The 27,862-nt window shown below is 38.4% G+C and overlaps 3 protein-coding genes and 2 pseudogenes across 8 annotated transcripts; 3 read left to right on the top strand and 2 right to left on the bottom strand.

Annotated features, from left to right (window-relative positions):
• LOC103959562 lies at positions 1 to 5,373 on the top strand. Its single transcript, XM_009371914.3, has 18 exons — positions 1 to 296; positions 389 to 576; positions 718 to 822; positions 925 to 996; positions 1,121 to 1,268; positions 1,508 to 1,590; positions 1,821 to 1,876; positions 2,152 to 2,288; positions 2,387 to 2,477; positions 2,584 to 2,649; positions 2,772 to 2,994; positions 3,345 to 3,446; positions 3,673 to 3,758; positions 3,847 to 3,969; positions 4,236 to 4,305; positions 4,397 to 4,488; positions 4,646 to 4,750; positions 4,841 to 5,373. The coding sequence occupies exons 1-18, from the start codon at positions 16 to 18 to the stop codon at positions 4,952 to 4,954; spliced, it is 2,142 nt and encodes a 713-aa protein (XP_009370189.3). The 5' UTR covers positions 1 to 15; the 3' UTR covers positions 4,955 to 5,373.
• Positions 5,374 to 6,083: 710 nt separating this feature from the next.
• Positions 6,084 to 12,363, top strand: LOC103959563 (annotated as a pseudogene).
• On the bottom strand, positions 11,781 to 13,179 carry LOC103959534. Its single transcript, XM_009371886.3, has one exon. It carries the CDS (start codon positions 13,090 to 13,092, stop codon positions 12,058 to 12,060), a length of 1,035 nt encoding a protein of 344 aa, XP_009370161.2. The 5' UTR covers positions 13,093 to 13,179; the 3' UTR covers positions 11,781 to 12,057.
• A 3,819-nt stretch (positions 13,180 to 16,998) lies between these two features.
• LOC103959535 (nuclear poly(A) polymerase 4-like) lies at positions 16,999 to 19,519 on the top strand. Of its 6 annotated transcripts, none has more exons than XR_007256872.1 (6): positions 16,999 to 17,343; positions 17,422 to 17,484; positions 17,623 to 17,787; positions 17,869 to 18,426; positions 18,672 to 18,745; positions 19,066 to 19,519. XR_007256872.1 is itself a non-coding variant. In XM_048580280.1 (4 exons), the coding sequence occupies exons 1-4, from the start codon at positions 17,014 to 17,016 to the stop codon at positions 18,142 to 18,144; spliced, it is 834 nt and encodes a 277-aa protein (XP_048436237.1). In that variant the 5' UTR covers positions 16,999 to 17,013; the 3' UTR covers positions 18,145 to 19,519. The 6 variants fall into 6 exon arrangements, 1 of the variants encoding a protein (XP_048436237.1); XR_007256873.1 differs by having other exon boundaries at positions 17,869 to 18,432; XR_007256870.1 differs by having other exon boundaries at positions 18,672 to 19,519.
• LOC103959536 lies at positions 18,790 to 22,193 on the bottom strand (annotated as a pseudogene).
• Positions 22,194 to 27,862: the final 5,669 nt, after the last annotated feature.

Raw genomic sequence — 27,862 nt, 5'->3', positions numbered from 1 at the left:
TTGGGAGATTCAGAAATGGCTACCATCAATCTCAATCGCTTATCTTCGTCTTCCTTCAATCGAATCCGTCAACGATTCAGATCCAGAGTCCAGACGAACAGCCACCACCGCCACCAAATGACTACTTCTTCTTCCTTGCAAGCCAAGCAATCGGAGAAAATCGTAGCTCCGTACGGGTCCTGGAAATCCCCAATCTCCGCCGACGTCGTCTCCGGCGCCTCCAAGCAACTCGGCGGAACCGCCGTCGATTCCCTCGGCCGACTCATCTGGCTCGAGTCCCGCCCCTCCGAATCAGGGTATCCATCTGTCTCTATCTATCTGTTATTTCCAATTCTCGTGAATGTGTATATATGATGAGCCGATGAGGAATTATACGGTGTATGTATAGACGGGACGTTCTGGTGAGAGAACCAGAGAGGCCGGAGGACGAACCGGTTGATATTACACCGAAGGACTATGCGGTTCGGACGGTTGCGCAGGAGTACGGAGGTGGTGCATTCAGCGTTTCAGGGGACACAATCATTTTCTCCAATTATAAGGATCAACGTCTCTACAAGCAATCTCTAAGTTCCAATGGTATGTGACGTTATCAATATCATAGCTTTTATGTGCTTGGTACTTTCAATTTCTCGGAAAAAGGTTGGTAATTAACGCTTAATTTGAAAAGATGATAACTTGTATTAATATTGGTGTTGTGGTCTTATGGGTCTCGATTAGATTCTACTCCTACACCACTCACACCGGATTATGGCGGACCGGTTATTAGTTATGCTGACGGGGTGTTTGATGCACGTTTTGACCGTTTTGTCACTGTACAGGAAGGTATGTGGTTGTAGTGCATTCTTATAAGTATATTCATTTGTTTTTCCGTTTATAAGATATGAGGGATTACGTGTCAAACTAATTTCTCATTTTTTTTGGTAGATCGTCGTGAAAGCAGCACTAATTCGATAACAACAATTGTTTCAGTAGGGATTGATGGGAAGGACATTCGGGGTAAGGGTTTATCAACAATCCATATCTTGCTTCAGTTTATGGTGCCATAGTATCTGTTAACTGTTAAAGATATTGCAGTATCTTTGACATTGTTTAACTAATTTGGACTCCATTTGACATACAGAACCAGAAGTACTAGTGGGTGGAACGGATTTTTATGCCTTCCCGCGTTTGGATCCCAAAGGTGAACGGCTGGCATGGATTGAATGGTGCCATCCTAACATGCCATGGGATCAGTCTCAACTTTGGGTTGGGTATATCTCTGAAAAGGGGTAAGCGAATCTCCTTTCATGATAACATTGCTGCTCATTATCATCCCCTTCCCAAAAATTATCTTTCCAAGATAAATTAGGTCACGCTGAAGGAACTAATCACCTTTGGAAAGTATGATATGTCGGCACACACTTCATGCAGATTAAGTTCAGTTATATTTACATATAATGTAGATATATTTATGGATTGCTACCATAATTACATATGATCAATATGGAATTATGTTTATTTCTCGCAGAGAAATCTTCAAACGAATTTGTGTTGCTGGCTCTGATCCTTCCATGAAGGAGTCCCCAGTTGAACCCAAGTGGTCCTCTAAAGGTACCTTTTTTACGTGGTTGAGGAAAAATTTTAAGTAGCTTTGACAGGGATCAGATTTTTATGACTACTCTCTTAGAATCTATCAATTTCTTTCACTCCTTGAGTTTATTCCGCATAGTGATATTTTTGTCTTACACGGTCAAATATTTCTATTAACCTAGGCCAAAAACTGTTGAACTTTCAGTTGCTTCATGCCCTTGCATGCTTTAATTGGGTATACTTGAATGCAGGGGAACTATTTTTTATTACTGACAGAAAAAGTGGGTACTGGAATCTTTATAAATGGGTAAGTTCCGTACTTTAGCATTTCTGTCTAGCTTATTTATTGCAAATGATAAGAACAGTATACTCCTTCTAATATGGTTAAGTAACATCTAGTTGGAAGATGGATTTTTATTTCTGCTTAATTGGATAACAGTATTTTGGCGTCAAAGAAGAGTGTGCTCAGTTTTATGTTTGCTGGAGTCTGCTGTCTAGTCGGACAACAATTATTTGTCAGTTGGCATCAATTGGCTTTCATATGATACATATTTTCGTAATTCACATTTTCTGTATCAACAGGTTGAGTCTAGTAATGAGGTCATATCAGTTTATTCCTTGGATGCTGAGTTTTCCAAACCATTATGGGTTTTTGGCATGAATTCTTATGAATTTATTCAGAGCCATGAAAGTAAAAACATAATTGCTTGCAGCTATAGGTGAGAATTATTTCTGGTTATTTTGAGTTTCTTGTTTGGACTTGTAATTTGCAATGATTGCTATCTATTCTTGCTTAATAAGGGATGTTTGCATGCAGGCAGAAGGGGAGGTCATATCTTGGAATCCTGGATGATGCACAGGGATCACTATCTCTGCTTAATACTCCTTTTACAGATATTGATAATATTGTACGTCTAGAAACCTTGTTTTCACTAAGTTTTTGTGCTGAAGTTGTGAAGTACCTGACCTGATCATAGTTTTTTCGTTGTAAAATTTTCATATTTGTCTGTGCAGACCTTGGGGATCAATTGCCTGTATGTGGAAGGAGCATCAGAAGTTCATCCGTCGGCTGTTGCTAAGGTGTCTGCCATCGTTTATGTCCCATCATAAAACCTTTTTTCTTTTGCTAGGAAAATGCCATTGTTTTAGGAATTGAACCACTTGGGTTTTATGTCTTGAAACATTTTTATTCTCTCTCACAGGTGACTTTAGATGACCATAAAATGAAAGCAGTTGACTTCAGGATTATTTGGTCTTCTTCACCTGATTGCTTGAAATACCAGTCCTTCTTTAGCCTACCTGAATTCATTGAATTCCCAACAGAAGTTCCAGGTCAAACTGCCTTTGCATACTTTTACCCACCATCAAATCCCAATTACCAAGCTCCTCAGGGTGAAAAGCCTCCACTGTTATTGAACAGCCATGGTATGCGCCTATGTGGTTTAAAATTTTCATAATTATAATTCCTAAGTGGCCCTTATTTGGGTGTTTCTTTTGCAAATAGCTCTGCGCTTTCTTATATGATTGTGGGCGTAAATCAAAAGTTTAACTTGACCAGGGAATATATAGTAATTTATTGCAAAGGATACCATCATCTGCACTAGTAGCATTACAAGTACGCATGTGCAATGCCTTTTAGTTAGGTGCCTTTTGTTGTCAAATATATTCATTCTCTTGAATGTATAGGTTAACTGTTCTAGTAAATAAATTTTGTTACATTATCTTTTTTTACTGGAAAATTTGTTACATTATTGTTTCTCTTTGATTTACTACAGGAGGGCCTACCTCTGAATCACATGGAATCTTAAATCTGAGTGTTCAGTACTTGACGAGTCGTGGTTGGGCATATGTTGATGTTAACTATGGTGGAAGCACTGGTTTGTTCTTAACCTTATCTTTTTCTTGTTTCACTTTAGGGGAATCTTTTCACACTTCTTCCTGAGTTTATAACTCTCAGATTACACTCAATATTTCAAATTCTATTACTTTATTTTGTTTTCTTTCTATTTTTCACATGTGTGGCTACCTATGGTGTTAGTTTGGCTGTAAAAAGAATTGACTTTCAAATTCTATTCTACTATAGCTAACACATTGGGTTTAAAGGATATGGCAGAGAATATCGGGAACGGCTCTTGAACAAGTGGGGAATTGTGGATGTGAATGATTGTTGCAGCTGTGCTAGATATCTGGTATCCATTTTATCTCCCCTCTCCTGAATAGTGATGTTGATTTTGATGGATCACAGTCAAGCCTGGCAATATAAACTTTGTTATTTAGGTGGATTCCGGAAAGGTAGATGGGGAACGACTTTGTATTACTGGGGGCTCTGCAGGTGGCTACACAACCTTAGCTGCGCTTGCTTTTAGAGACACCTTCAAGGCAGGATCTTCCTTGTATGGTGTGAGTACCTAACTCTATACTCATTGTTAATTTCTCGCCTCTCAACTAATTTCGCATTTTCTCTTAAACTAGAGAACAGGAAGGGGTTATATTATTGCAATATGTAAAACTTCTCGTTTTGGATTATTTCAGATTTGGCTCTTGTTTTCTTTCTTCCTATTTTTTTCACCCGCTTCCTCGTGTCACTACAAAATATCTTTTTATACTGCACAACATTCTCTAAGAACTAAAAACCGAATATCTTCTTTGTATTGGTCCCCGAACAGGTAGCTGACTTAAACATGTTGAGGGCAGAAACTCATAAATTTGAATCTCATTATCTTGACAATCTCGTTGGTAAGTCAGAAGATGATGTTTGGTGCTTTACGTTGCTCTTTTGTTTTTGTTGATATTGTCTTGAAACTGAACCAATTTTAACCGGTTGCAGGCAGTGAAAAGGATTTCTATGATAGGTCACCCATCAACTTTGTCGATAAGTTTTCTTGCCCGATAATCTTATTCCAAGGGTTGGAAGACAAGGTAAGCAGATGTTGCCTTCTCTTTACCAGTCACCATACAATAAAGCAAGAATATGTTGATGAGAAAGGAACCGATGAATTTATCGATAAATGTGGTGCATTTGGGTTTTAGTTATCATCTTCAAGTTTGATTTTATAAACCACGATTTATTTTGTAGGTTGTACCCCCAGATCAAGCTCGTAAAATTTACCACGCTTTGAAGGAAAAGGGTTTGCCTGTTGCTCATGTGGAGTATGAAGGAGAACAGCACGGCTTCCGCAAGGTATTTTCTATTCTATTTTCTGTTATATGCTGCATTTACAAATTCAAATGATCCGAAAGAGTAAATTGATCTTGTGCTACTTGTATGCAGGCCGAGAACATTAAGTTCACGCTGGAACAGCAAATGGTTTTCTTTGCACGTTTAGTTGGACACTTCAAGGTTGCGGACGAGATTAATCCGATCAAAATTGATAACTTCGACTAAACATTTGACCTGAAAGAGGTGCCTCAAGCTGGAAGCTTTGAGTTTTATGTTTTCATACGAAGGAATAGGTTTACAGGTTTGCTTCTTCTGAGGAGACTTTTGTTCCATCTGAGTAGAAAACAGTTTGCTAGTTTTAGTAAGGAAAACTGTGGATAAATAACAACTTTGAGATGGAGCTTGAAATATTGGCGCAAATGGGGTGGCTACTGGCTACATGCATAATGTGGTATTTTAAACCCTATGTGAAGTTTGTGTTGATGCGCTTGTGTATCCTCGGTTGTATATCGATGTGTTTATTTTCTCTCAATTGACATGAGGGATATACAACCAGTTACAAGGCAGATTGTCTCGTATTGGATGTTATCTCTAATTTACTGATTTCTATCCGTTTCGAATTATTAATATTTCGAGAATCATAAGACGCTGTGCAAGAATTGTTAGCATTAACGTAGGCATCACATATTTTAAGGATGGTGACACTGGAGTTAAGGTTCCCATGCTTCAGCATGTGTCTTGAAAGGACAAATATGGCTATATATGAATTTTTTAGTACATTTCGCAATATTTTGTAAATCGATATTTTTAGCGGTTGAACTTTTTAGTTCAGATTTCATTGACTAAAGTTGCTATCTTCAAAGACCATAACAATAAATTTTATGTGTCATGGGACAAAGTCTGTTGATTACACCAGTTATTTAGGTCAATGTGACCGGTTTTTTTTGTACCCAGGTTAAATTCTTCTTCAGAAGTAAAACTTAATTACATGATATGAGATGTTACTGCGGCAAAGCAAAATATGTATAAATTTTTGTTCACTGATTTTTCGTAGCAAATTTGAATTCTCTTTCTCAAAGTAAAATTTATACGACACGGGATCTCACTGTACAAATGTACGAATGAACTTTTTTTCACATGTCTCTAGTACGTGACGATGTAACGGTACTGTATAAGTGGTAACCCTATTGGCAAAGCAACGAAAGACTGAACAACGTGGCATGGAGAGGAGAGGTGGCTAGTGTCAGAAAGGGGGTGAGGTGGCGGTTCCTCCTTATACGAGTCAAATGGTTTTCTTCCTCAGCCGTCCTCATCCTCTTCATACGTTCATCTCTGCATGTCGGTTCTTCTACTTTCTTCTCACTTGAATTCTCAACTTCAACGTATCAGCAGGCCCATCTAAAACGTAGAACTTCAACAATATGACCACTTATCCTTTCGAAAGTATGAAAGTGGAGAAAATCACAGCTCCCTGTGGGTCTTGGAAATCCCCCATCACCCCCGCCGTTGTCTCCGGCACCTCCAAGCTACTCGGTGGAACCGCCGTCGATTCCCTCGGCCGCCTCTTATGGCTCGAGTCACGCCCCGACGACTCAGGGTATCTATATCTAACCATCCATCAATCTGTTTTTCATTCTATGCACATAGAAATACTTAATTCATTGGATTGGTTTACTGTATACAAATACTAGTGTGTATATATATATATATATATATATAGACGAAAGGTTGTTGTGTGGGAACCGGAGGGAGCGGAGGATGAACCGGTTGACATCACGCCCAAGGAGTACGCCGTGCAGACGATGGCTCAGGGCTCCGAAACTGGCAGTGCCTTCAGCGTTTCAAGGGATACAGATACCCTCGTTTTCTCCAATTACAACGACCAGCGCCTCTACAAACAGTCCACAACTGGTTAGCTCCTTACACACACACATATATATTTATAACTTGTATAATTAATGTTTAATTGAAATTAAGGTGCTAGGTTGCTATCTAATAGTATTATTGTTGTTGTTTTTGCTTTAACTAACAGATTCTTCTCCTGCACCGGTACCACTCACTCCAGATTATGGTGGACCAGTTGTCAGCTATGCCGACGGGGTTTTTGATTCCCGATTCAACCGTTATGTCACTCCACGGGAAGGAATGCAAAGCACATAACATCTTCTGTTTTATTTTTTCTGTTAGTGTGAGGAATGTGCAGTGTCAATCCAATCTCTCCTTTTTTTGTAGATGCTCGTCAAAGTGCAACTGAACCGATCACAACGATTGTAGCAGTAGAGCTTCCCGGCAAGGATATTATGGGTAATTATTAATTCAGAGTTTGCCAAAAACTAAACCCAAGTCCTTGCTTCACTTCAATTGCATAGTACATTGTGTAAACACTACAAACGAAATCATAATGTGGGCATCTATGTGACATACAGAACCAAAAGTACTAATAAGTGGAAGTGACTTCTATGCCTTCCCGCGTCTGGACTCCAAAGGCGAACGAATGTCATGGATTGAATGGTCTCATCCTAACATGCCATGGGATAGAGCTCAACTTTGGGTTGGCTATATTTCTGAGAAAGGGTAGTAGCTAATCTCTCTTCGGGATGCCAGTGCTCTTCTAATTTATGCTATGTTCCTTTTGTTAGTCAGGTTAAGCTTCTTGGTTTTTTCTTGCAGAGAATTCTATAAACGTGTCTATGTTGCTGGCTGTGACCCCAGAAATTATCGAGTCTCTCACTGAACCCAAGTGGTCACCTAAAGGTGATTTTTTGATTTACTTGGTAGAGAAACAAATTTAAACTCGAAGTTGTTTTAGTTATCGTGCTCAGTAAATATATTAGGCTGAATTTGATTGAATAGAAATTTCCCCCGGGGGGGAGGGTTTTAAATGTCCATTCTTGGGGAACTTCTTTTATGATTGAGAAGTTCTAGTAGCCGGGATCAAGAATCTTGATTGTTATTCTTCACAATGGAATGCCTCAAGGTTTCTGTTTCTGTTGATTCTATATCGTGGGATTCACCTTGTACATGTTCAGTAGTTGATATTAATCTACGGTAGGAAATATATTGAACCGTCAGATGCTTTGTGTTATGCTTTAATTGTGCAGGGGAACTATTTTTTATATCTGACAGGGAACATGGGTATTGGAATCAGCATAAATGGGTAAATTTCGTACTTTAACATTTTTGTTTGCTGTTGATCCATTGCAAATAGTATAAGGTCAGTATACTCAAATTTGACGATACCTGAACATTTTTTTTCTAGTTGAACAGCAGTTATTTGGGATTCATCAATGCATGTTTTCTTAATTCAATTTTTATTTCACATGTTGACCGGCTTAGATGTTTTTGAAATTTGTATGTTTGTCTACGCAGACTTTAGGGATCAATTGCCTATTCGTGGAAGGAGCATCAGAAGTTCTTCCATTGTCTGTAGCAAAAGGTGTTCTGCAACCTTTGACGTCCAAAAACACATCTTTCCGTTGCACCATATCTGGAAAAGGGCTTTTGTTGTATATTAGACCACTTGTGTTTTGTATCACTAAACCTTTCTAGTTTGGTACAGGTGACCTTAGACGACCACAAATCAGAAGCGGTTGAATTCGAGATTATTTGGCCGTCTTCACCTGATTGTTTAAAATACAATTCCTACTTCAGTTCACCCAAATTCATAGAATTCTCAACAGAAGTTCCTGGCAAATTTGCCTTTGGGTACACGAAAGCCTCCACTTGTATTGCAAGCCCATGGTATGCTGTGGTTTGAAACATTCCTAGCTATATTTCCTTTATTGTGTCATATCTTTTACAAATGTTGTTCCGCAAGTTCCCGAGTGGATGAAGGTGAGCCTCTGTTTCTAAATCAGAGGACAATATTATCTATTCGTTGCAATGAAAAGAAACTTTGATCCGGGAAAATTGGATAATTGATATCAAATAAGACTTTCTCCTCAGAAGTATCTCACCAGCATTGTTCACATAAAGCACGCTCACGCACTGCCTTTTGTATATAAATATATTTGTTACAGTTTAGTTCCTCTTTCGTTTACTGCAGAAGGTCCTACATTTGAATCACGCAGAGTCTTAAATATGAGTATTCATTACTGGACTAGTCGTGGTTGGGCATTTGTACTGTCAACTATGGTGGAAGCACTGGTTTGCTCTTAACCGTATATTATAGTTTTTACATTTTGTACTTGGTTTCTATAGGATCTTTTTGTTGCACATTGATAGTTCTAGAGTTCATTGGTTTTGAGTTTATGAGTCCTCTTGCGACACTAAACATTTCAATCTTTATTTTCTTATTTTTTTAATCACATGCGTTAGTTTGTCAAGTAAAATAAACTGCATTTCAAGATATATTTCATTATATCTTATACTAAGGGTTTTAAGGTTATGGAAGAAAATATCGCGAAAGGCTGATGGGAAAATGGGGAGTTGTGGATGTAAATAACTGTTGCAGCTGTGCTAGATATTTGGTATTAATCCATCCTCCCCTTAGTAACGGTGGTGGTGAATTTGGTAGAACACCCGTCAAGCCATGGTAATTATATATGTTTTGTTATGTAGGTGGACTCTGGGAAGGTAGATGGCGAACGGCTATGTATTACTGGGGACTCTGCAGGTGGTTATACAGCCTTAGCTGCTTTTGCTTTTAGAGACATTTTCCATGCAGGAGCTTCGTCGTATGGCGTGAGTTCTTAGCTCTATCGTTTACTTTTCAACTCTTTGTCTCATTAACTATAACTCAGTTTAGTCTAAGAACTTGAAAGCTGAGAGTTTCTTTTGTCACATGGGGTGATGAACAGATAGCTGACTTATAGTTTACTTTTCACCTCTTTGTCTCATTAACTGTAACACGGTATAGTCTAAGAACTTGAAAGCTGAGAGTTTCTTTTGTCACATCGGGTGATGAACAGATAGCTGACTTAGCAATGTTGAGGGCAGAAACTCACAAGTTTGAATCTCACTATATCGATAATCTTGTTGGTAAGTCAGAAGATCACATTTGATGCTTTTACGTTACTGATGCCATTTGGCCACCGAAACAAATATAATTGGTTGCAGGTAGTGAAAAAGATTACTTTGATAGGTCGCCAATCAACTTCGTTGGTAAGTTCTCTTGCTCCATAATCTTATTTCAAGGATTGGAAGACAAGGTAGGGAGATCGTGCCATTTTATACTCTTCGTCATATGCATTTTCATCCCCTCTTTCACTGTGTAATGACTACGGATGAAAGTTTTGACATAGAGGAGATGAGATAAGATGGTAAAAATTGAGTTTGGAAAATACAATTTTATTTTTGTAGTCTGTACCGCCAGCACAAGCTCGTAAGATTTACCATGCTTTGAAGGAAAAGGGTTTGCCTGTTGCTCTTGTGGAGTATGAAGGAGAACAACACGGTCTCCGCAAGGTAATTTCTGTGTTATGTACTTGCAAAATTTATATCCCTGTTGATCAGATATTATATGCAGGCTGAGAACATTAAGTTCACGTTGGAACAACAAATGGTCTTTTTTGCACGTTTAGGCGGACACTTCAAGTTTGCAGATGAGATTACCCCAATCAGAATTGATAACTACGACTAAGCATTTATCAAAAGAGGTGCCTATGCTCCCTTTATGTATGAGGTATTACGTCTGCAGATTTTTGTTTCGTTATTTGGTTTCCGTGCAATCTAGCTGAGAAAAAGTTACTAGTTTTTAAAAAACCTTTGGATCCGTTACAGATGATTAATTTAAATGAGCTTTAATCTATTCGGATCACCGATAGAATTACAGTATAGTATTAGTTGTTGGATTGAAGTATTTATGTCTGCATTACGTTGTCAAAAACCTTGCTTGGAACCGCTTGGTGGATCTGATCAAGCGGATGCGATCAAGGTTTTTGACCTTGGATTAAGGTAAACTGTCATTTGGAGTGATTATACGTACATATGGTTCCAAAACCGTAGAGCGAAAACCTATACGATTTATTTAAGCCTTGACATCCCATCTTAGACTTGAAATCTCACGTCTAGAAGTTGACAATGTCTTTTGCCTACCGCCCGTTATCGACAATTTTAAAATCACGTAGGACAAAAGATTAGTCTAGTAGTTCGTTGGTCTCTATCTAGCTGGAATAAAATACAAGTCTGTCCTACCAGTTGCGTCCATGTTTTCTGAACATTCATTTCAAGCATTTAAAAGATCATAGAATATTATCGTGAAGGCCTTAAGAAACCTTTAAATACCTATAAATATTTGTTAACTGTATTTTTTAACAATTAAGGACATTTTACCAATTAAGGACAAATTCCATGTGAATAAGTTTGCAAATCATGCACCAAAAGTTGGGCTATTTTAATGGGTTTTGTCATTCGTTATAACTTACAAGTTTGCTACAAGTTTTTGGGGATTTTAAAGTTTCAAGGCCTTATATATAGATATTCCCGATTTTGAACTTGTTAAATCTTAAGTTAAAAATATAAAAACCAAGATTTAACGGTTAAAATGTTCTCAGTACAGATATTTCGGAATACTATTAAAATGCTCTCAAAACGATTTCTGGATCCATTAAAGAATACAAGAACATGACCGTTATCCTATATACCATGACGTATTGACTTCTAGATTGTTGAATTAGGATAATCAATTATGAAGTTTATCCGACAAAAACTGGATTTGTAAGTCTGATACAATGTTTTTCCACGGCATCTATTATGATATTTTTCCCTTTTTTGTCAAATGGTTAGGTGTAGGGTCTTGGAATTATTGCAGGGAGTTATTCAAGTGGGCAAAAGAAAAATGTTTGTTCTTCTGTAAAATGGAATTGTAGATACTCACTCGGGTCAGGTGCGGCCTGCTTATGAACTCTTAGCTTGTTGCTTCCCTTGGGTTTTGATTCAGGTTCGGATAAGATCCGATATAATTAACAAGACCTCTAATCCAATAATCCAAGTTCGAATGATTCGAACTTGATAATCTTCAAATATGGATTAAGGCTGATCGGGGTCAGAAACATTAGTTATGGTGCAAATTAATAATACCAGTTTAGATGACGGCAAAAGGTCTCATGTATGAATTGTTAATCTATGCTTTTTCCATTATATGTATGTATTTTTCCAATTACAAACTTTGAGATCGAACAAAGAAATTAAGAATGGTGTATATGCGCAGTAATGGGGCAGTTGTTTCTCTATGTTTGTGATTTTTCACTGCACACCACCATCAACCATTCTCCTCTCATGTATGAATTCTACACTGCTAATTAGCAACAAATAACCAACTTTACAACAAAAAGGAGAAGAAAAAAGTTTCTCAAGAACATATCAAAGCATCAATTGGGGATCGATATTCATTTTCTTGAAAGAGACCCAAAGCCATTGGAAAGGGCACTGACTGCGGGATTGAAGGCCAATCTGCCCAAAATGCCCTGCTTGTAAGGCAAGAAGGTCTTCTTCTTCATATCATTAGACACTGCTTTGTTCGCAGTGTAATGCAACTCGTGAGCTGAAACTGGATGCCCTCTTCTCCTTGAGATCGAAACTGAGGCCGGGCTGTCTATTGACCTGAAGCTGGAGTTCTTCACGTCTTCATTTTTCCTAAACAAAGTTAAGTACTTCGTGAATGGATCTTTATCTGTGGCTCTTCCCTCCGAGGCGCTTCGAAACAACAAAAAATCCTTTAGTTTCCATTTTCTTGAAGCCTTAGAATCTGTGCAGGATGTAAACGTAGCTTTGGGAGCTAACTGCTTGTTGTTTTGTTGTTGCTTCTGTAGCTGCTGTTGGTTTTGTTTTTCTTCTTCTACCCATTGGTACTCGGAGACCCTCAAGGGTGATACCGATCTTGTAGCTCTTCGGCCTGAAAGGGAGGATGACAAGGCTGCTGGAGTTCTCTCTCTACCTCTTTGTTGTTGTTGTTCGCTTATTCTCTCGCTTCTTCTTGTTGTGTTGTCCATTTGGGTCGTCGGATATTCTTTACCCTTTTTCCGTCTAGGTGACAGAACCTGACGGAAAAATGATGGAGTGGGTGGAGGCTTATTAAAGGGTCTAATGACGCCGCCATCGAAAAGCTCTTCAGCTGAAAGAGAAGTTCTTTGTACCTCTTCACCAACATCAAAAGCAAAGTCATCGAATCCAAAGTCATCCTCACGTTTAGGCGATTTTGGTGTGGCCGCTTGAGATGCTGCCTCATCATCTTCCCAGTTGCGCATGTTGGAAAACTCCTCAAAATCCCTATAAAACTCGGACATCCGAGTAGGGCTTGTTGGTGCACTCATATAGAAGTCCCCAAACCGCCTTGGCGTCGAAGGCTCAGTCACAGACTGCGAGGATCGAGCGCTGTTGAAGTCGAAATCCATGGCTGCTCTACTTGGTATTATCACCTCCATGGATAATGATCAATCTATATTTTGCTTTGCTTTGTGTTGGGAGAGTTTGGTTTTTGAGAGGGACTGAAAAATGAGAAGACAAAGGTTAATCATATATATGGAGTACAAGTAGAGGAAGGAACATGGAAATTACAATAGAAGGTTGAGTTTGTTGACCAATGACCATCACACTAAGACAAGGATTAAATTAATGATTTATCTGGAGCCGCCCTTTAATACTTTGTGACTAATCATGGTTTATTTTCTATTATTACTTGTGCTATAAAACACTAAAACATCACATGCCAAAACTCTCATCATTTCTTTTTGTTTTTTTGTGTTTTCTTATTACGGTGCGAATTTTCTTTAAAATTAATGAAGGGCATGGACGTAGCAACATTAACATGACAACATGTTAATTAAAAGTAAATGTGGATTAAACTCTATTGTTCATTTTATTATATATAACACGTAATGCAATACGTCAAATGACTTGCATTTTCGATACTCATAAAATTTTCTTTACATGATGGTGACGTTTACTTATATTAAAGTAAAACTCATTGCGCAATGAACTGCATTACCCATTTCACGTTTCACCTGTGTTTCTTTGCCTCCAAGTTTATTTGGTTTGACCACAATGCATGCAGTCAACGTAGTCGGTTGCTTTGCTTTCACCTGAGATATGGGATTAATTATAGCCATAAGTTTGGCATGTGTTTAAAAAGCCCAATCGAACGATATGAACAAAATATGATGCAGGTTAGTATACTATGTCATAATCATGGGGAACATAACTAGGGTTGGTTGAGAAATATGGTAAGGAGAAATGTTATAAGCGCTATGTTAAAAGTGAGACTCTTTGTATGAGTTTTCTGTCACTTCACAGATTAATGTTAATTTTCATACCAACATTATAAAATATTATACCAAAAATATAAGGTGACATAGATTTTATAGAAAGTTCTAATTTTGAAAGAGTTCCTCTCTATAATAAAACATGTAAAATTGGCTTTTTTTATTTTATTTTATCCTTTTGGGTTTCCCATTCGAGATGACGATGAAGTAAAGTTTAAGGAAAAATAAAGCTAACTATGCAGATTAATTGGCATGATGACGGTCACCACAACGTAGTGGATGTATTCTAAACTAATTCATGTTTCGTTTGCAAATTCAATTAAACTGATTAAAGAATGTTACGTATTTTTGTATTTAAGTTTAAATTTTTCTCAATTCACATAGTATCGTCCTGTCAAAAAGTATATACTTTTTTTCTTGATTTGACGCCCCACCTACCTGAAAGATTAGCTGAATTGGTTCAAGATATTGGTTGATGGCTTTATAAACGTGCCAAAAGTCGCTCTTAGATTAAATCTCACTTCTAGAAATATTTGAAGCCTCATCATTTTTCTTGAGCCATGTAAGGGTGACATCTAATAAGACTGATGTTGTTGGGTGCAGCTATATATCTTGCTTTGGGGACCCAAATACATCGTATGGTGACAAAATGTTGTACAGCTGACGAATTTAGCCGAATCTCGAGCTGTGACATAAGCCCCTTTTGTTGATTTTTTTGTGCAGAAAAACAAATTTGGTAGGGAAACCTTATCACCTTTTACAACACACCTACAACAATTTTTGCTCCTCTCCATAATTTTCTTCGGTAACCTTTTTTTTTATTTATTTTTTATTTTTTTATTTTTTTTTATTTTTTTTGTAAATTGAGAAGAGACTTTTATAGCACTAATCTTGCTATCATGACATTTTGTTTCATGATACAATGATATTTGTAAATATTTTTCACATAATGACGATGTATTGTGCCATATGTGTTGCCCTCGAAACAAAGATGTCAATTTCTTTTTTTCAATTCATGTGTCACTCGTGGTTGCACGCAATGCTATCCACGTTATTACTTGGTACAACAAATACATGTGGCCTTTGGTGAGGAACAAAAGATGCATAAGCACATGGCGGGGTTAGGGTCTTAGAAATAGATGTAAAATAGTGGTTGGGCAACGCAGCCGGCCCAGTTAGCCTTAATAATGCTTTCAAATTGTGGGTGCACGTTTTGTGCCCGTCACATATATTATTTTGGAACATATTGACAAGCTTTTGCCGTCCAATGTTCCCCCTTGTATAAACTTTAATGAGTAATGTTAGGCAGACTAATTGTTTTAGACAAAATTTATAAATCATGTAATATGTCATCAATAAGAAATAAGCACATAAATCAACACTTGACTAATAATCCAATCATCAGCAACCATGTCATATATTTATAAAATATGGTTTAAATGGATGATTTCCCTAGCATCACCCAACTTTAATACCTCATTTAGTTGGATTTTTCTGCTTATTTGTGAATGGTACAAACAAATGTTCTGCACTATTCGTTTATTGTATAAGCAATTAGATGTTTGGGGATAAAGAGATATGTAGACTAGTTTTCAAAGAGTAATGTTCTCTCGCCACAATTATATTTCAGATATATATTTTTATGCTATCAATTTGCGAAGCTCAAATTAGCAAGCGTTGCCCTCAATCGAGGAGCTAGACTATGGTACGGTGTTTCTTAAAATACTCGTAAGTAAATTTGTTTGGTACAAGTGACATGAACATCATGATTTATATGACCAATCTCAAATTTGTTGATAATCTCACATTGATTCAACCATTTAATTATCTGAATTTTTTCGTGGACAGTTACATGCTCATGGAAACATGCGAGTAGCAAAGAAGATTATACAATCTTGAATCTTCTTCACTTCTAATGGTATCGTATACATTTGAAACATTCCGTCCTAGTTTCATAAACAAATGTCAAATGGGATTAAGAAGAAAAAGACCATCTAGAAGTGAAGACAGCTCACGGGGTTGAATCGTTGGCTGATAAGAGTAATGTCAAAATATGCATGACACGCACAAGTGCACATCTATACCCTAAATATTTAATTCAAAACAAGGCATCGTATTCATACGTGTGTATGCAAATTAAAACAAAATACTCGACTCATGACAAGCACAAATTGACACACAACCCATAAATTAAACATGCCCCTACCTTTCCAGTTTCATATATGTACAAGAAGCTAGCTAACTTCGAACAAAATAGTAAATAAAAAATGTAGCAAGAACTATGACGCCCGTGTTTGTAGTCTACAGGTTGCTCATTAACAACTCGTGGCTTTGGTTGTTCTTTTATAATATTATTTTAATACAAACGATATTGAGAAATAAGATATTCTAACGTATGAGTACACGGATTAACACTCTTATCTCTTAACCACTTGTTGCAAATAGTGATTTTGATTTAATCAAGCTAGTCATATACTGAAAAAAGAAAGATGATAATCACACTCTTTTTCTATCATAATACACTCTTGTCTAATTATGCATGTTGTTACTTCTGATTTATTCAGTCCGATAACTGTGGATGCAATGACTTTTGCTTGTTGTGGAGCAAGGCCCGTGCCTCTCTCTTCAATAAGAGAGTATTATCCACAAAATTAGACAAATAAAATAAACTAATAGAGATGATTAGTTGGGTTAATATTAATTGATTAGGTCCAGTTGCCTTTTCAAATGAGAGAAATGCTAGTAATTTTCTCACTTAAAAAAGAATTTTTAGTGTGCTTAGAACATGGTCTGGTATACAAGTGTCATAATATAAATAGTGTGATATTAAAAAAAAAAAAAATTCAACTACTTGTATTATGACACTTCGTGTACGGGTTGTGTTCTTAGCACATTGATTTTTTTTTTCTAACTTACCTTGTCATTTCAACCTTGACTACTACAAAAACCACTTTGCGTGACGAAATAAGTTTGTTGCGCAAAGTACAATTTTGTTGCGCAAAACCTTGTGCGACGAAAGTATTGCTATTTGTTCTGTTTATCCATTTCATTGTGTTTCATGACCATATGACCATATGACCATATATGAAAAACTATTTCCGAGCCAATGTTATTTTCCTCTTGCATCCTTCCTCACTTGTTTTGTCAGCTGGGCCATCTAAGGTTCTGGTGCTAGTGTGGAAAATCGGTCCATTGCTAACATTTGAAGATGCATACGCTGTTACCATGATAGAGATAACAAAGAGTGATCCTCGTGTTCTTTATGATATTGATGTGGTGTTGGAACACGCTTGTCAACAGGATCTAGACATCTCACACGGATCTGTGCTATATGATGTTGATGAGCAAACTGTTCGAAGTCTGAACGGCTGCAGGGTTGCAGATCAAATTCTTAAACCTGTCCCCAATGTTGAGGTTGATCACGGTTATCTCTTGCCCTGGTTTATTTTGTGGTTTAATTGACTCAAAGTGTGACACTCTATTTAACTGTAGCACTTCCGGACGACACTCAGATGTTTGAAGTTTTGGGCTAAAAGACGTGGTGTTTATTCAAATGTAAGTTTTGCTGTGTTCAGAGCTGTTCAGAATCTTCATTATTAATAACTCATTAGTTTTTTCTATTTGTGTAGGTTACTGGATTCCTTGGTGGTGTAAATTGGGCTATCTTACTGGATTCCTTTGGTTTTATTACAGGAGATTGAGCTGAATAAGGCCCAGTGGAGTGCTCTATTTGAACCTTATCTCTTCTTTGAGGCATACAAAAATTATCTACAAGTGGACATAGTTGCAGCTGATGTTGATGACTTGCTGATGTGGGAGGGATGGGTGGAATCCCGGTTTAGACAGCTTACCCTGAAGGTAAACGGTTTCTTCTGGAGTTGTTTTGAAAGCTTTTATAGTGGTTTTCCTCTTAATGTTGTGCATTTTATCTCCGTGCAGATAGAGCGAGACACGAAAGGGATGCTGCAGTGCCATCCATATCCTAAGGAATATGTCGACGTATCCAAGCCATGGCCGCACTGTGCTTTCTTTATGGGTTTGCAGAGGAAAGAGGGAGTGAGAGGTAAAGAAGGTCAGCAATTTGATATACGTGGAACAGTCGATGAGTTCAGGGAACGAATAAACATGTACATGTTCTGGAAACCAGGGATGGATATATATGTTTCTCATGTTCGCCGGAAGCAGCTTCCTCCCTTTGTTTTCCCTGATGGGTAACTAGTCAAACCATGTAGTCGGAAGACGGGGGTGGAGAAGGCCGAATGTGCATTGGGGTCACTTCTATCACTCATAAACTCAATTTCCAAGTGAGTCACTCGATTTGTGAACTCTGGATTAGGAATTGTACCAGCTGGAAGTGAGAAAACTGAAAGTTCTGGAGAAGATGGTGGGAGAGGGGGATATTTGCAGGATGATTCACTTTTGGAATTGCCAGAGTTGCTTGGGAAATGGCACTTTATAAATGCGAATAGGGTATTTCAAAACGCCTTGTCAGAAGAGGTTAAGGTTTTAACATAAACTCTCTTATACATGTTTTCTCTATTTTCCTTTTTTTAGCACAGACAATGTCTTTAACTGGTGCAAATTGTGGTGGCAGGTTCTGCACCACTATACGTGATTTGTTCCCAGTAACTGTGCTTAATACCTTACAAGTTTTGTGTACCCGTAGTGTTTATCTCATCTCTTTTCTCCAATACATTTTTCGGAACCTGAAAAGTCTTTTTATTCCCGATCTTGTATTGTAGAGCCAGCTGTAGCAATCGGGAGTACCGTCAATTTTGAAGATGGAGCTAGGTCAGGATCTTTGCAGAGGCCAACAGTAAGGCATGCATTTGAAACTCATAATATTTTTTAAACAAACCATTATATCGAAACAGTAGTACCAAGTGAACATTTACTGCAAAACTGAGACTAACAAGCTTATGAGTCCAAAAGTATTTACAATGCTTCCCATCTCTTATGCATAAAACTATACTGATCTTGAAAGTTGAAACTAGTGGAAATTCGGTATGTGGAACCCCGACCGATGCTTTCCCGCCGGCATATATTCGCAGCGAGATTTCTTCTCAATTATTATGTACATTACACACTGTAAACTAAGCTATCGTCCACCTCTTTACTGCGTTTGTAACTGGAAAGGCAGGTGGCAGTGCTGAGGAGGGGAGAAACATCAAAGTCACTTCCCACCTCTCCCACTTCAAAACCATTTGACGGACCATGGCCGAGAAGAATGTGCACAACTTCCTTCATGGAAGGACGAGTTGAAGGTAATGTACTGGTGCAGATGAGTCCTAGTTTTAGCACGGTGGCCATCTCTTCCAAGTAACAAGGTTTTGCGATCTGCCCATCGAGGGCATCAGTTATGGCCTTTCCCTCGCTGTATTCCCGCCATGCCCATTCTGCTAGGCCTGTATGCTCATCTCCACAGTTGGGTTCTCTCCCGGTTGTTAGTTCCAGGAGTACAATCCCGAAGCTGTAGACGTCTATCTTTTCGTTGATTTTCGTTGTATAAGAATACTCTGAAAAGCAAAATGTCGTACAATGTAAGCAATGTCCGAAATATATGAATGCTAAACAGACCAATTTAAGCTCTTACCTGGTGCCATGTAGCCGAAGGAGCCTGTGATAGCGGACATTGTCTGATGATCTCCGTCCTTCGAAAAAATCTTTGCCAGTCCAAAATCTGCTATTCGAGCCTTGAATTCAGAATCCAACAAGATATTGCTGGACTTCACATCACGATGAATTATCGGCGGAGAGCAGTCATGGTGCATGTAATACAAGCCTTGTGCAGCCAACTATCGCAATCTGCAACCTCGTCGGCCAGTCCAAAACGGTGTGATTAGCCACACCCAGGCCTGATGCTGGCCTTCTCCTCTTCCCATGTAGCCACTTATCGAGGCTCTGATTTGCCATGTACTCGTACACAAGAAGCTTCGAATTGTCACTTGAAATGCAGCACCACAACTTAACAATGTTCGAATGGTGAATTGTCCCCAGTATCTCAACCTCAGCAATGAATTCTTTCTCAAGCCTCTCATCCAAGCTGTTGGTGTTACAAATCCTTTTCACCGCGACATATTCACCCGGGCAGTTGGTGCTAACCTGATAAACATTCCCTGAACCCCCACTTCCAATGAGATTGGTATCCGTCAAACTCGCCAACACGTTGAACTCTGTGAGATTCAATCTGTGGAATGAGGTGAGCTTCCATGTTGCCAATCCTGACCACTCCTTCTCCTCCAGTAGTCTCTGACCACGAAAAAGGTCAATAAAACAGTAACAAGGAACACCGCGATGGAAAGGACTAGAATCATGGCAAGGACTTTCGAGGACAGCTTGTGGGAGACAGGGACTTTGGTGTAACAACTGGGAAGGTTAAGAACTGGACTATTGGCACAAAGATTCGAAATGTTCAAGAAACTGTTTTCATACGCGAGATTATCAAACACATCTGGGATTTGCCGGAAAGCTTGTTGGAAGACAAGTTAAGAGAACTGAGCCTCAAGCTGCCAATCTCAGCTGGGATTTCACCTGTGAATTGGTTCCCGGACAAGTCCAAGTATAGCACGTTAGGCAACGAACCAATGGCTGCTGGAATGTGGCCCGAAAGCGCATTTCTCGAGAGGTTCAAAGTATTCAAGGATTCCCATGAGATGATCTGAGATGGTAATTCGCCCGAAAATTGATTCCCGTCAAGCAGCAGAGTGTTCAGCTGAGAAAGACTAGTCAGTTCAACTGGGATTTTCCCCAAAAACAGATTTCCGCTCGCCTTAAAAACAACCAAACGTTCCCCGGACGAAACTTGAACCGGAATCTCACCGGAAAATCTGTTGTTGCTAATTTCCAGTCTCGATAGGTTCCAAGCCAGCTTGCTGGCGGGAAGCTGACCCGAAAACAAATTGTCACTCAGCATCAAACTCGACAGAGTTAGTCCAGTCCAAACTCCGAAGGGAACCTCACCCGAAAAACGGTTGTGGTAGACCTTCAGCGTCCGCAACGAATCACAATTTCCAAGCCCTTTTGGCAACTCTCCGGTAAGATTATTAGAGAACGTAACAGCTCTTTGCAAAACTCCTCCGCTGCATAATTGTTCCGGCGGAGAGCCGCTCAGCTGATTCCTGGAGACATCAAAAGCTTCGAGCTTCGAGTGAAGGCCTAATTCCGGCAGCAAGGTCCCGTTCAACATGTTCTTAAAAACCTGAAATACCCTCATCGTCGGAATTAGGCCTAAACTCTCCGGAATCCCACCCGTTAATTGATTTGAAAAAAGATTCAAACTTCAAAACAGTCAGATTCTTTATCTTCCCAAAATCTTGTGGGATCGAGCCGCTCAAATTGTTCATAGACAGATCAATCTGAGATAAATTCGAAGCCTCGACAGCCGGCGGTATATCCCCTGAAAATTTGTTGTTAAAGAGAAACAACTCGCTCAAATTCTTCAACAAAAACAACCCACCTGGAATCTTCCCTTCCAGATTGTTCCTCTCAAGATTCAAGTTCTCGAGGTTCGACAGACCTGAAAAACTCTCCGGAATCTCTCCGATCAAGTTCGTATCCGTCATCCACAAGCTCTTCAGCTTCTTCAAATTCCCGAACTCCGTCGGGATACTGGCCGCCGCCAAGTTTCCGTTATAAGGCATCTCGAATATTTCGAGATTTGACAAGTTCCCGATCTCCCACGGAACACTCCCGTTGAACAGATTCAAATAAACCTTGAGTGTCCTCAGCTCCGTCAGCCTGCCGATCGCCGCAGGAATGTTGCCGGAAAAATTGTTTCCTCCGAGGTCCAAGTGCTTAAGAGACGGCGACATCCGGTAGATATCGGGGGGAATTGGGCCGACAAAGTAGTTCTGCGAGAGGTCAAGGACTTCGAGATTCGAGCAGTTGTAGAGAAATTTCGGAAACTCTTCCAGGCGAGGTGGAGCTCTGCGAGGCTTGGGAGCTTGCAGACGGCCTACGGGATTCTCTCCGTGATGTTTACATCGGGGAGGGAGAGCCCAGTGAGCAAGCCGTTTGTGCAGTTGATCCCCGGCCAATCGCACGGTGAGGAGGAGGAGTTCCACGATTGGATGGACGGTGGATTTCTTCATTGTGCTTTGATCTTGAGGAGGATTGACTGCTCTGTGGATTGTGAAATTACAATCAAGGGTAGGGAGACGAGGAGGAAGAGGAGAAGGGAGGGTAGGAGTGGGAGGGGTGTTTTCGACATTTCATGTGGCTTAGTTCGTTTGCTCTGGTTGGGTGTTTTACCGGGAAAATGTGAGTCAAACTTTGGATGGTTTGAACAGCGGGATTATATGATTTTCTGCGTGTAGAAATGCCACCCACAATGGCCAAAATTACATTATGCCACTCAAATTGATTTAATGATAATAATCGTGTCGTTTTAGTCAACTTAGAGGTTTATTTTTACACGCATCAAGTGGAGCTAATAAGTAAACATGACAAACGAGTCGTGTTTGTCTCGTTTTTGTGTCATATCCGTTATCTTAACATGTTGTGTCATGTCCAATTCGTTATTTTAATTAGTTATTAACATTTGATCAGATAACGATCCGATCTCTTAACGCGTCATGTTGTTTTCTGTCGGGTTAACGGGTTGTAAAATAAATTGTCATGTTTAATGTCTAGATCTGACAAATAATATCTCATCATATTCTTAATGGGTGACCTGATAATGACCCGATTTATGAATGGGTTCTTAATGGGTCATCCGATAACGACCCAAATCGTTAACAGGTTAACTCGAAACCTATTATTTTTGTGTTGTTTCGTGTCGAATTAACAAATCATGTAAAAAATTTCCAAGTCTACTAATAATCATATGTTTAGGGAGAAATTGACAAAAATAATTATTTGGTGTCGTCTTGTCATCATTTTCTTGTCTATTGTCTAAGGAAAAAATGGATCGTTTAGCAATATTAAGTAATAAAGCAAAATCTAGGTGCTGCTAATCTCTATCTAGTTAGATGATAATTATAATCTAATATTCTTGAAAGAATATTTAAATTAAAATTCATTGTTTGATTAGTTTGGTGATGTAATGCAGTTACTAGTAGATTGTGAAATATCGATAACAAAGTTTATATTCTAATACTAACGATTATGCTAAGCTGTGTATGTGAGTTTTACTAATCTCTTGATATGGCATGAGAAGACAGATTAAAAATATATTTTTTTACATGTTGAAAGAGACATTTATTTGTCATTTTGATAAATTTTTCAATATGACGGTGATTAGCTGAGTGGCATATTTCGTCCATAATCCTCGAGCTTACGAAAAGTGATTGAGGGCAATATGCTGAATATGAAAATGAACATGGGACTTCGCTTTAATTTTTTTACTTTTTTAATTTTTGGTTATAAAGCATTTCTTCGTGCTATTCGCACACTTCTTATCAATTGTTATTTTTTAATTTTTTTTTAATTCATTCAATCCAACTGCTGAAAATATGTAAAACATAAAAAATGATCTGTGAATGCCCCTTTCTCCAATATCCGTTAAACCTATATTTATATTTTTTAAAATTAATGATCTTCAATGTCTACGTTAAGTTTATTTCAAAAGTCAAAAAGAGTACAAATTCCACGAACTAGAAGGATAATGGCAGGTAATCGGAAATTTCATACTTGGTTACTCTTTATATTTACAATTAGTTTTGTGATGAAATTTTATTTCTTTTATAATATTAGAGCAGGCGACCTACATGTAAAGCTTAACAGTCACACGTACTTCACGTCACTCAATTTGTGTTGACGACATGTGTGCCTTGAAAATTCTCCACACATGAAAATGTGTGTGAGGATATGAAAATAAAGGAGTCACATCGGTGAGGGTCAGCTCCTTGTAAGGCCTTAAAAAAACTCCTCATATTGCAACTGTTTTTATGGCAAAACCTCAACTTTTTTTAGATAATGTCTCTACTATTAATTTGTGTATAAAAATCAATGGAGGTATTTGTTGATTTACCCCTTGAACTTGTATGCAATTGCCAATTCCCCTCTTCCCAAAATTCTAATTTTAGTTGATTGCCTCTTGAATTTTTTTAATTAACTAATTTTCAAACTTTTATAATCATGGTCTGGTCATTGGCTAATACGCATGGTAATCAAAATATGTCCTTTTTCAGAGGAACTTCATAAAGATTAAAGACCTCTCAACTTTTGGACACACTCATTGCCACGGCCGCCTATACGACTGTTGCCATTCAACAAGCAGTCAATTGAGTGGAAAAATCAAAGAACCAATCACTAAACAAGACAAAGTTTGAACCAAAAAAAGAAGATAGATTAAAAAGAAAGAAAAATGAAACTATATAGATCTAGTAAATGTTACACAACAAAAAAAAACCTAAAAGCTGTAGCATTCGAGAGATACAGTAATTGAAATTCGACCTTTTATACTAGATAAGTCGATAATATTGTATATCAAATAAATTATCTATAACATAATAAACAGTGAATATGTTATGTAAGTCGAAGAAAGATAGAAAATGATTTGAAAATAGAGCATGTACATATGCACTTTTGGTAGCTGAATATGTAATTTTCGGTTGGTTTAGAAAACCAAGTCCCCTACCCATAGAGCATCACTTTAGCAAAACGGTCGAATTTTTAGCATATGCTTTAGAGAAACATGATAGGCCATGCATATAGAAGGGACGACGAACTTATTTAGTTGGTGGAGTAAAGAACAAACTGCTGGGCCATGCATCTAGAAGGAATGATGCACATATTTTGTTTGTAGTTTGGTTTTGTTTATTATTTGGAGCTTTTGAAGGTCTGTATACAGTACAATGTAGTGGGTGAACAAATATTATTTTGTGGTGGAAAATTGGCAGTGTGGGTTGTCGGTTGCTTCTAGTTTTTGGGCAACTGCGGTGGGTCATCTCTAACCTAAGCCTTTTTTATGAGTTGAAACCTTTTTATGTTTTTTCTTTTATGTCTATTTGTAATTGTTGCAATGAATAATTATTACTCATACCTTGTTTGTATAAGTAACGTCTTCTTTCTGTATGCCGATTCTTAGGACTTTGTTGTTTGTACTTTGTCCGTTTTGATTTCACATAATGGATGTTCTGTACCATTGACAAAAAAAAAAAACATCGTCTATATCATATACGAGTTTCCTTTCTATATTAACATTACATATATTTGGTTGCAGCATACACTACTACAAAACCATTTATTAGTGTCGCTATGATAACTGACAAGAAATGTATATTACTGTCGGATTTTAAACAAAATCCGATAGAAAATGGATGCAGTGGCGGATATACTAACCGACAGATTTGCCAGCGTCAGGAAATGAACTTTTTGACAGAAAATAGTCTAAAACCGATAGAAATTGTGTCGGATATAACCGACAGGATATATAAATATAATAAATAAATAAGATTTCTGTCGGATAAAACAGACAAAAAATACTAAAACCGCCAGAACTTCTGTCGAATATAACTGATAGGGAATTTATTAATAAGAATAAATAAAAATATTCTCGTCGGATAAAACTGATAGAAAATATATTAATAATAATAAAAAAAATATAAATCACTTTCTGCATTTTCCATATCCCCTACATTCACCATTCGAAACCTTGACGGAGCTCGATCTCGAAAACCTCAAGGCCCTTAAAGTCTTAGGCAAGGGAGCAATGGACACTGTTTTCTTAGTCCACGACCCGTCATCCGACCCTTCCGCCCGTTGCCCATTCGCTCTTAAAGTCGTCGACAAGTCCACCCTCTGCTCCAAGCTAGATGCCAAGCACCATGCGCGTTGGAAATCCAGGTTCTGACCAGACCATCCAGCCCCAACCCTCACCCGTTTCTACCCTTCATCATGGGGTCGTTTGAGTCTGACGAGTTCATGGGATGGGTTGTCCCTTACTGCCTTGTATTTAAGGTGTCTTGAGCATCATCAGCATCATAATGTTGTGCTAACCGTTACTCGTGGCACCACCACCAACAACATCTAACCCACTGAAAAAAACAACACAAAATTATTCAAGTTTTTCAATCACCTCTCCCATATGAGAGACACAGAGAGAGAGGGAGAGAAAGAGAGAGAGACAGACAGATAGAGGGGGGAGAAATAGAACTTTACGGGGTAATGTTCTTGTATTGCTTCTTTAGAAATATATACATGTACAATCAGGGTTAAACTAGGAAAAAATTGAAGCTTATAAACAACCAACTTAATAAAGGACTCCTAGTATTTACATTCCCTTTTTTTCCTAATATTGACTCATGACTAACACTCCCCCTCAAGTTGGTGCATAGATATCACACATGCCCAACTTGACAAGTGAGTCATCAAACTTTCGACTACATACTGCATGAGTTAGAACATCTGCAAGTTGCTCCTCCGAATTCACAAAAGGTATTGACACAATCTTCCTTTCAAGTTTCTCTTTAATAAAATGTCAATCAACTTCCACATGTTTTGTCCTATCATGCTGTACCGGATTATCAGCTATACCTCTCGCTGACTTATTATCACTTAAGGAGTTTTCGAAGCCAGAGAATCTCACAAATGCCGTGAGCCATCCCTCGATACTCAGCCTCAGCTGAGGATCTTGATACTACCTTCTGTTTTTTACTTCTCCATGTAACCAAATTTCCTCCTACAAAAGTAAAATATCCCGAAGTAGACCGTCGGTCACCCACACTTCCTGCCCAATCAGCATCTGTGAACCCTTCAACCCTCAAATGTCCATGCTTCCGATATAAAACTCCTTTCCCAGGTGTAGACTTCAAATATGCTAAGATACGCATAACAGCAGTCATATGATCTACACTCGGTGAATGCATAAATTGACTTACTACACTCACTGCATAAGCAATATCAGGACGTGTATGAGCCAAATAAATTAGTCTCCCTACAAGTCTCTGATATCTCCCCTTATCAACAGATTTCTGATTCGGATCTAAACATAGATGGTGTTGTTCAACAATAGGAGTATCTACTAGCTTACATCCCAGCATACCAGTTTCTTTTAACAAATCCAAAACATACTTACGTTGTGACAAGAAAATACCTTTCGAAGATCGAGCAACTTCGACTCCAAGAAAATACTTCAAATCCCCTAGGTTCTTCATTTCAAACTCAGCCGCAAGATTTCTCTCCAACCTTGAAATCTCATCTAAATCATCTCCAGTAATAATCATGTCATCTACATAGATGATTAAAGCTGTCACTTTTTCATGTCTCCGTTTAACAAACAATGTATGATCAGAATGACTTTGATAATACCCAATCTTTTTCATAACTCGAGTAAACCTATCAAACCATGCACGAGGCGATTGCTTAAGCCCATAAAGTGACTTACGCAACCGACATACTCTGGTATTTCTACCAGCACTGTATCCAGGAGGAAAATCCATATATACTTCTTCCTCCAAGTTCCCATGGAGGAAAGCATTTTTCACATCAAACTGTTTTAATGGCCAGTCCATATTAGCAGCTAAAGATATTAGAACACGTACCGTATTCATCTTGGCAACTGGAGAGAATGTTTCTTGATAATCTACACCATATGTTTGGGTGTATCCCTTAGCTACCAACCTTGCTTTGTACCTATCTAATGATCCATCGGCTTTGTATTTGACAGTGAACACCCACCGACATCCAACTGTTTTTTTTCCTTCTGGTAAGGACGTCACCTCCCAGGTATTATTCTTCTGTAATGCCAACATTTCTTCATCCATTGTTTTTGCCCACTTTGGATCCTTTAGAACCTCCTCCACACGGGTTGGTACTCGAATAGCCTCCATATTGTCCACCAAGGTCTTGCGTTCTGGTGCAAGACCATTGCAGGAGACATAGTTGGCTATTGGATACTTCACTTTGCCTTCCGGAGAAAACCTGTCAGGTGGCACACCCCGATTTTGTCTCGGTGGCAGCTTATATGCATTTACATCATTACTCGCGTTAG

The sequence above is a fragment of a genome, unplaced genomic scaffold (genome assembly GCF_019419815.1).
Source record: "Pyrus x bretschneideri cultivar Hongxiangsu unplaced genomic scaffold, Pyrus_bretschneideri_v1 Contig15, whole genome shotgun sequence".
Lineage (NCBI taxonomy): Eukaryota > Viridiplantae > Streptophyta > Magnoliopsida > Rosales > Rosaceae > Pyrus > Pyrus x bretschneideri.
The sequence above is the reverse complement of the archived record's forward strand: the minus strand, read 5'-3'. Positions and strand labels throughout refer to the sequence as shown.

Bases quoted from the DNA above. Each gene is read 5' to 3' on its own strand.
- LOC103959562 (XM_009371914.3), top strand. From the start codon at position 16: ATGGCTACCATCAATCTCAATCGCTTATCTTCGTCTTCCTTCAATCGA. The intron at 997-1,120 runs GTAAGGGTTTAT...TTTGACATACAG, and splicing joins TGATGGGAAGGACATTCGGG to AACCAGAAGTACTAGTGGGT. The intron at 4,751-4,840 runs GTATTTTCTATT...ACTTGTATGCAG, and splicing joins AACAGCACGGCTTCCGCAAG to GCCGAGAACATTAAGTTCAC.
- LOC103959535 (XM_048580280.1), top strand. From the start codon at position 17,014: ATGAAAAACTATTTCCGAGCCAATGTTATTTTCCTCTTGCATCCTTCC. The intron at 17,344-17,421 runs GTTGATCACGGT...ATTTAACTGTAG, and splicing joins AACCTGTCCCCAATGTTGAG to CACTTCCGGACGACACTCAG. The intron at 17,485-17,622 runs GTAAGTTTTGCT...GTTTTATTACAG, and splicing joins GACGTGGTGTTTATTCAAAT to GAGATTGAGCTGAATAAGGC.
- LOC103959534 (XM_009371886.3), bottom strand. From the start codon at position 13,092: ATGGAGGTGATAATACCAAGTAGAGCAGCCATGGATTTCGACTTCAAC.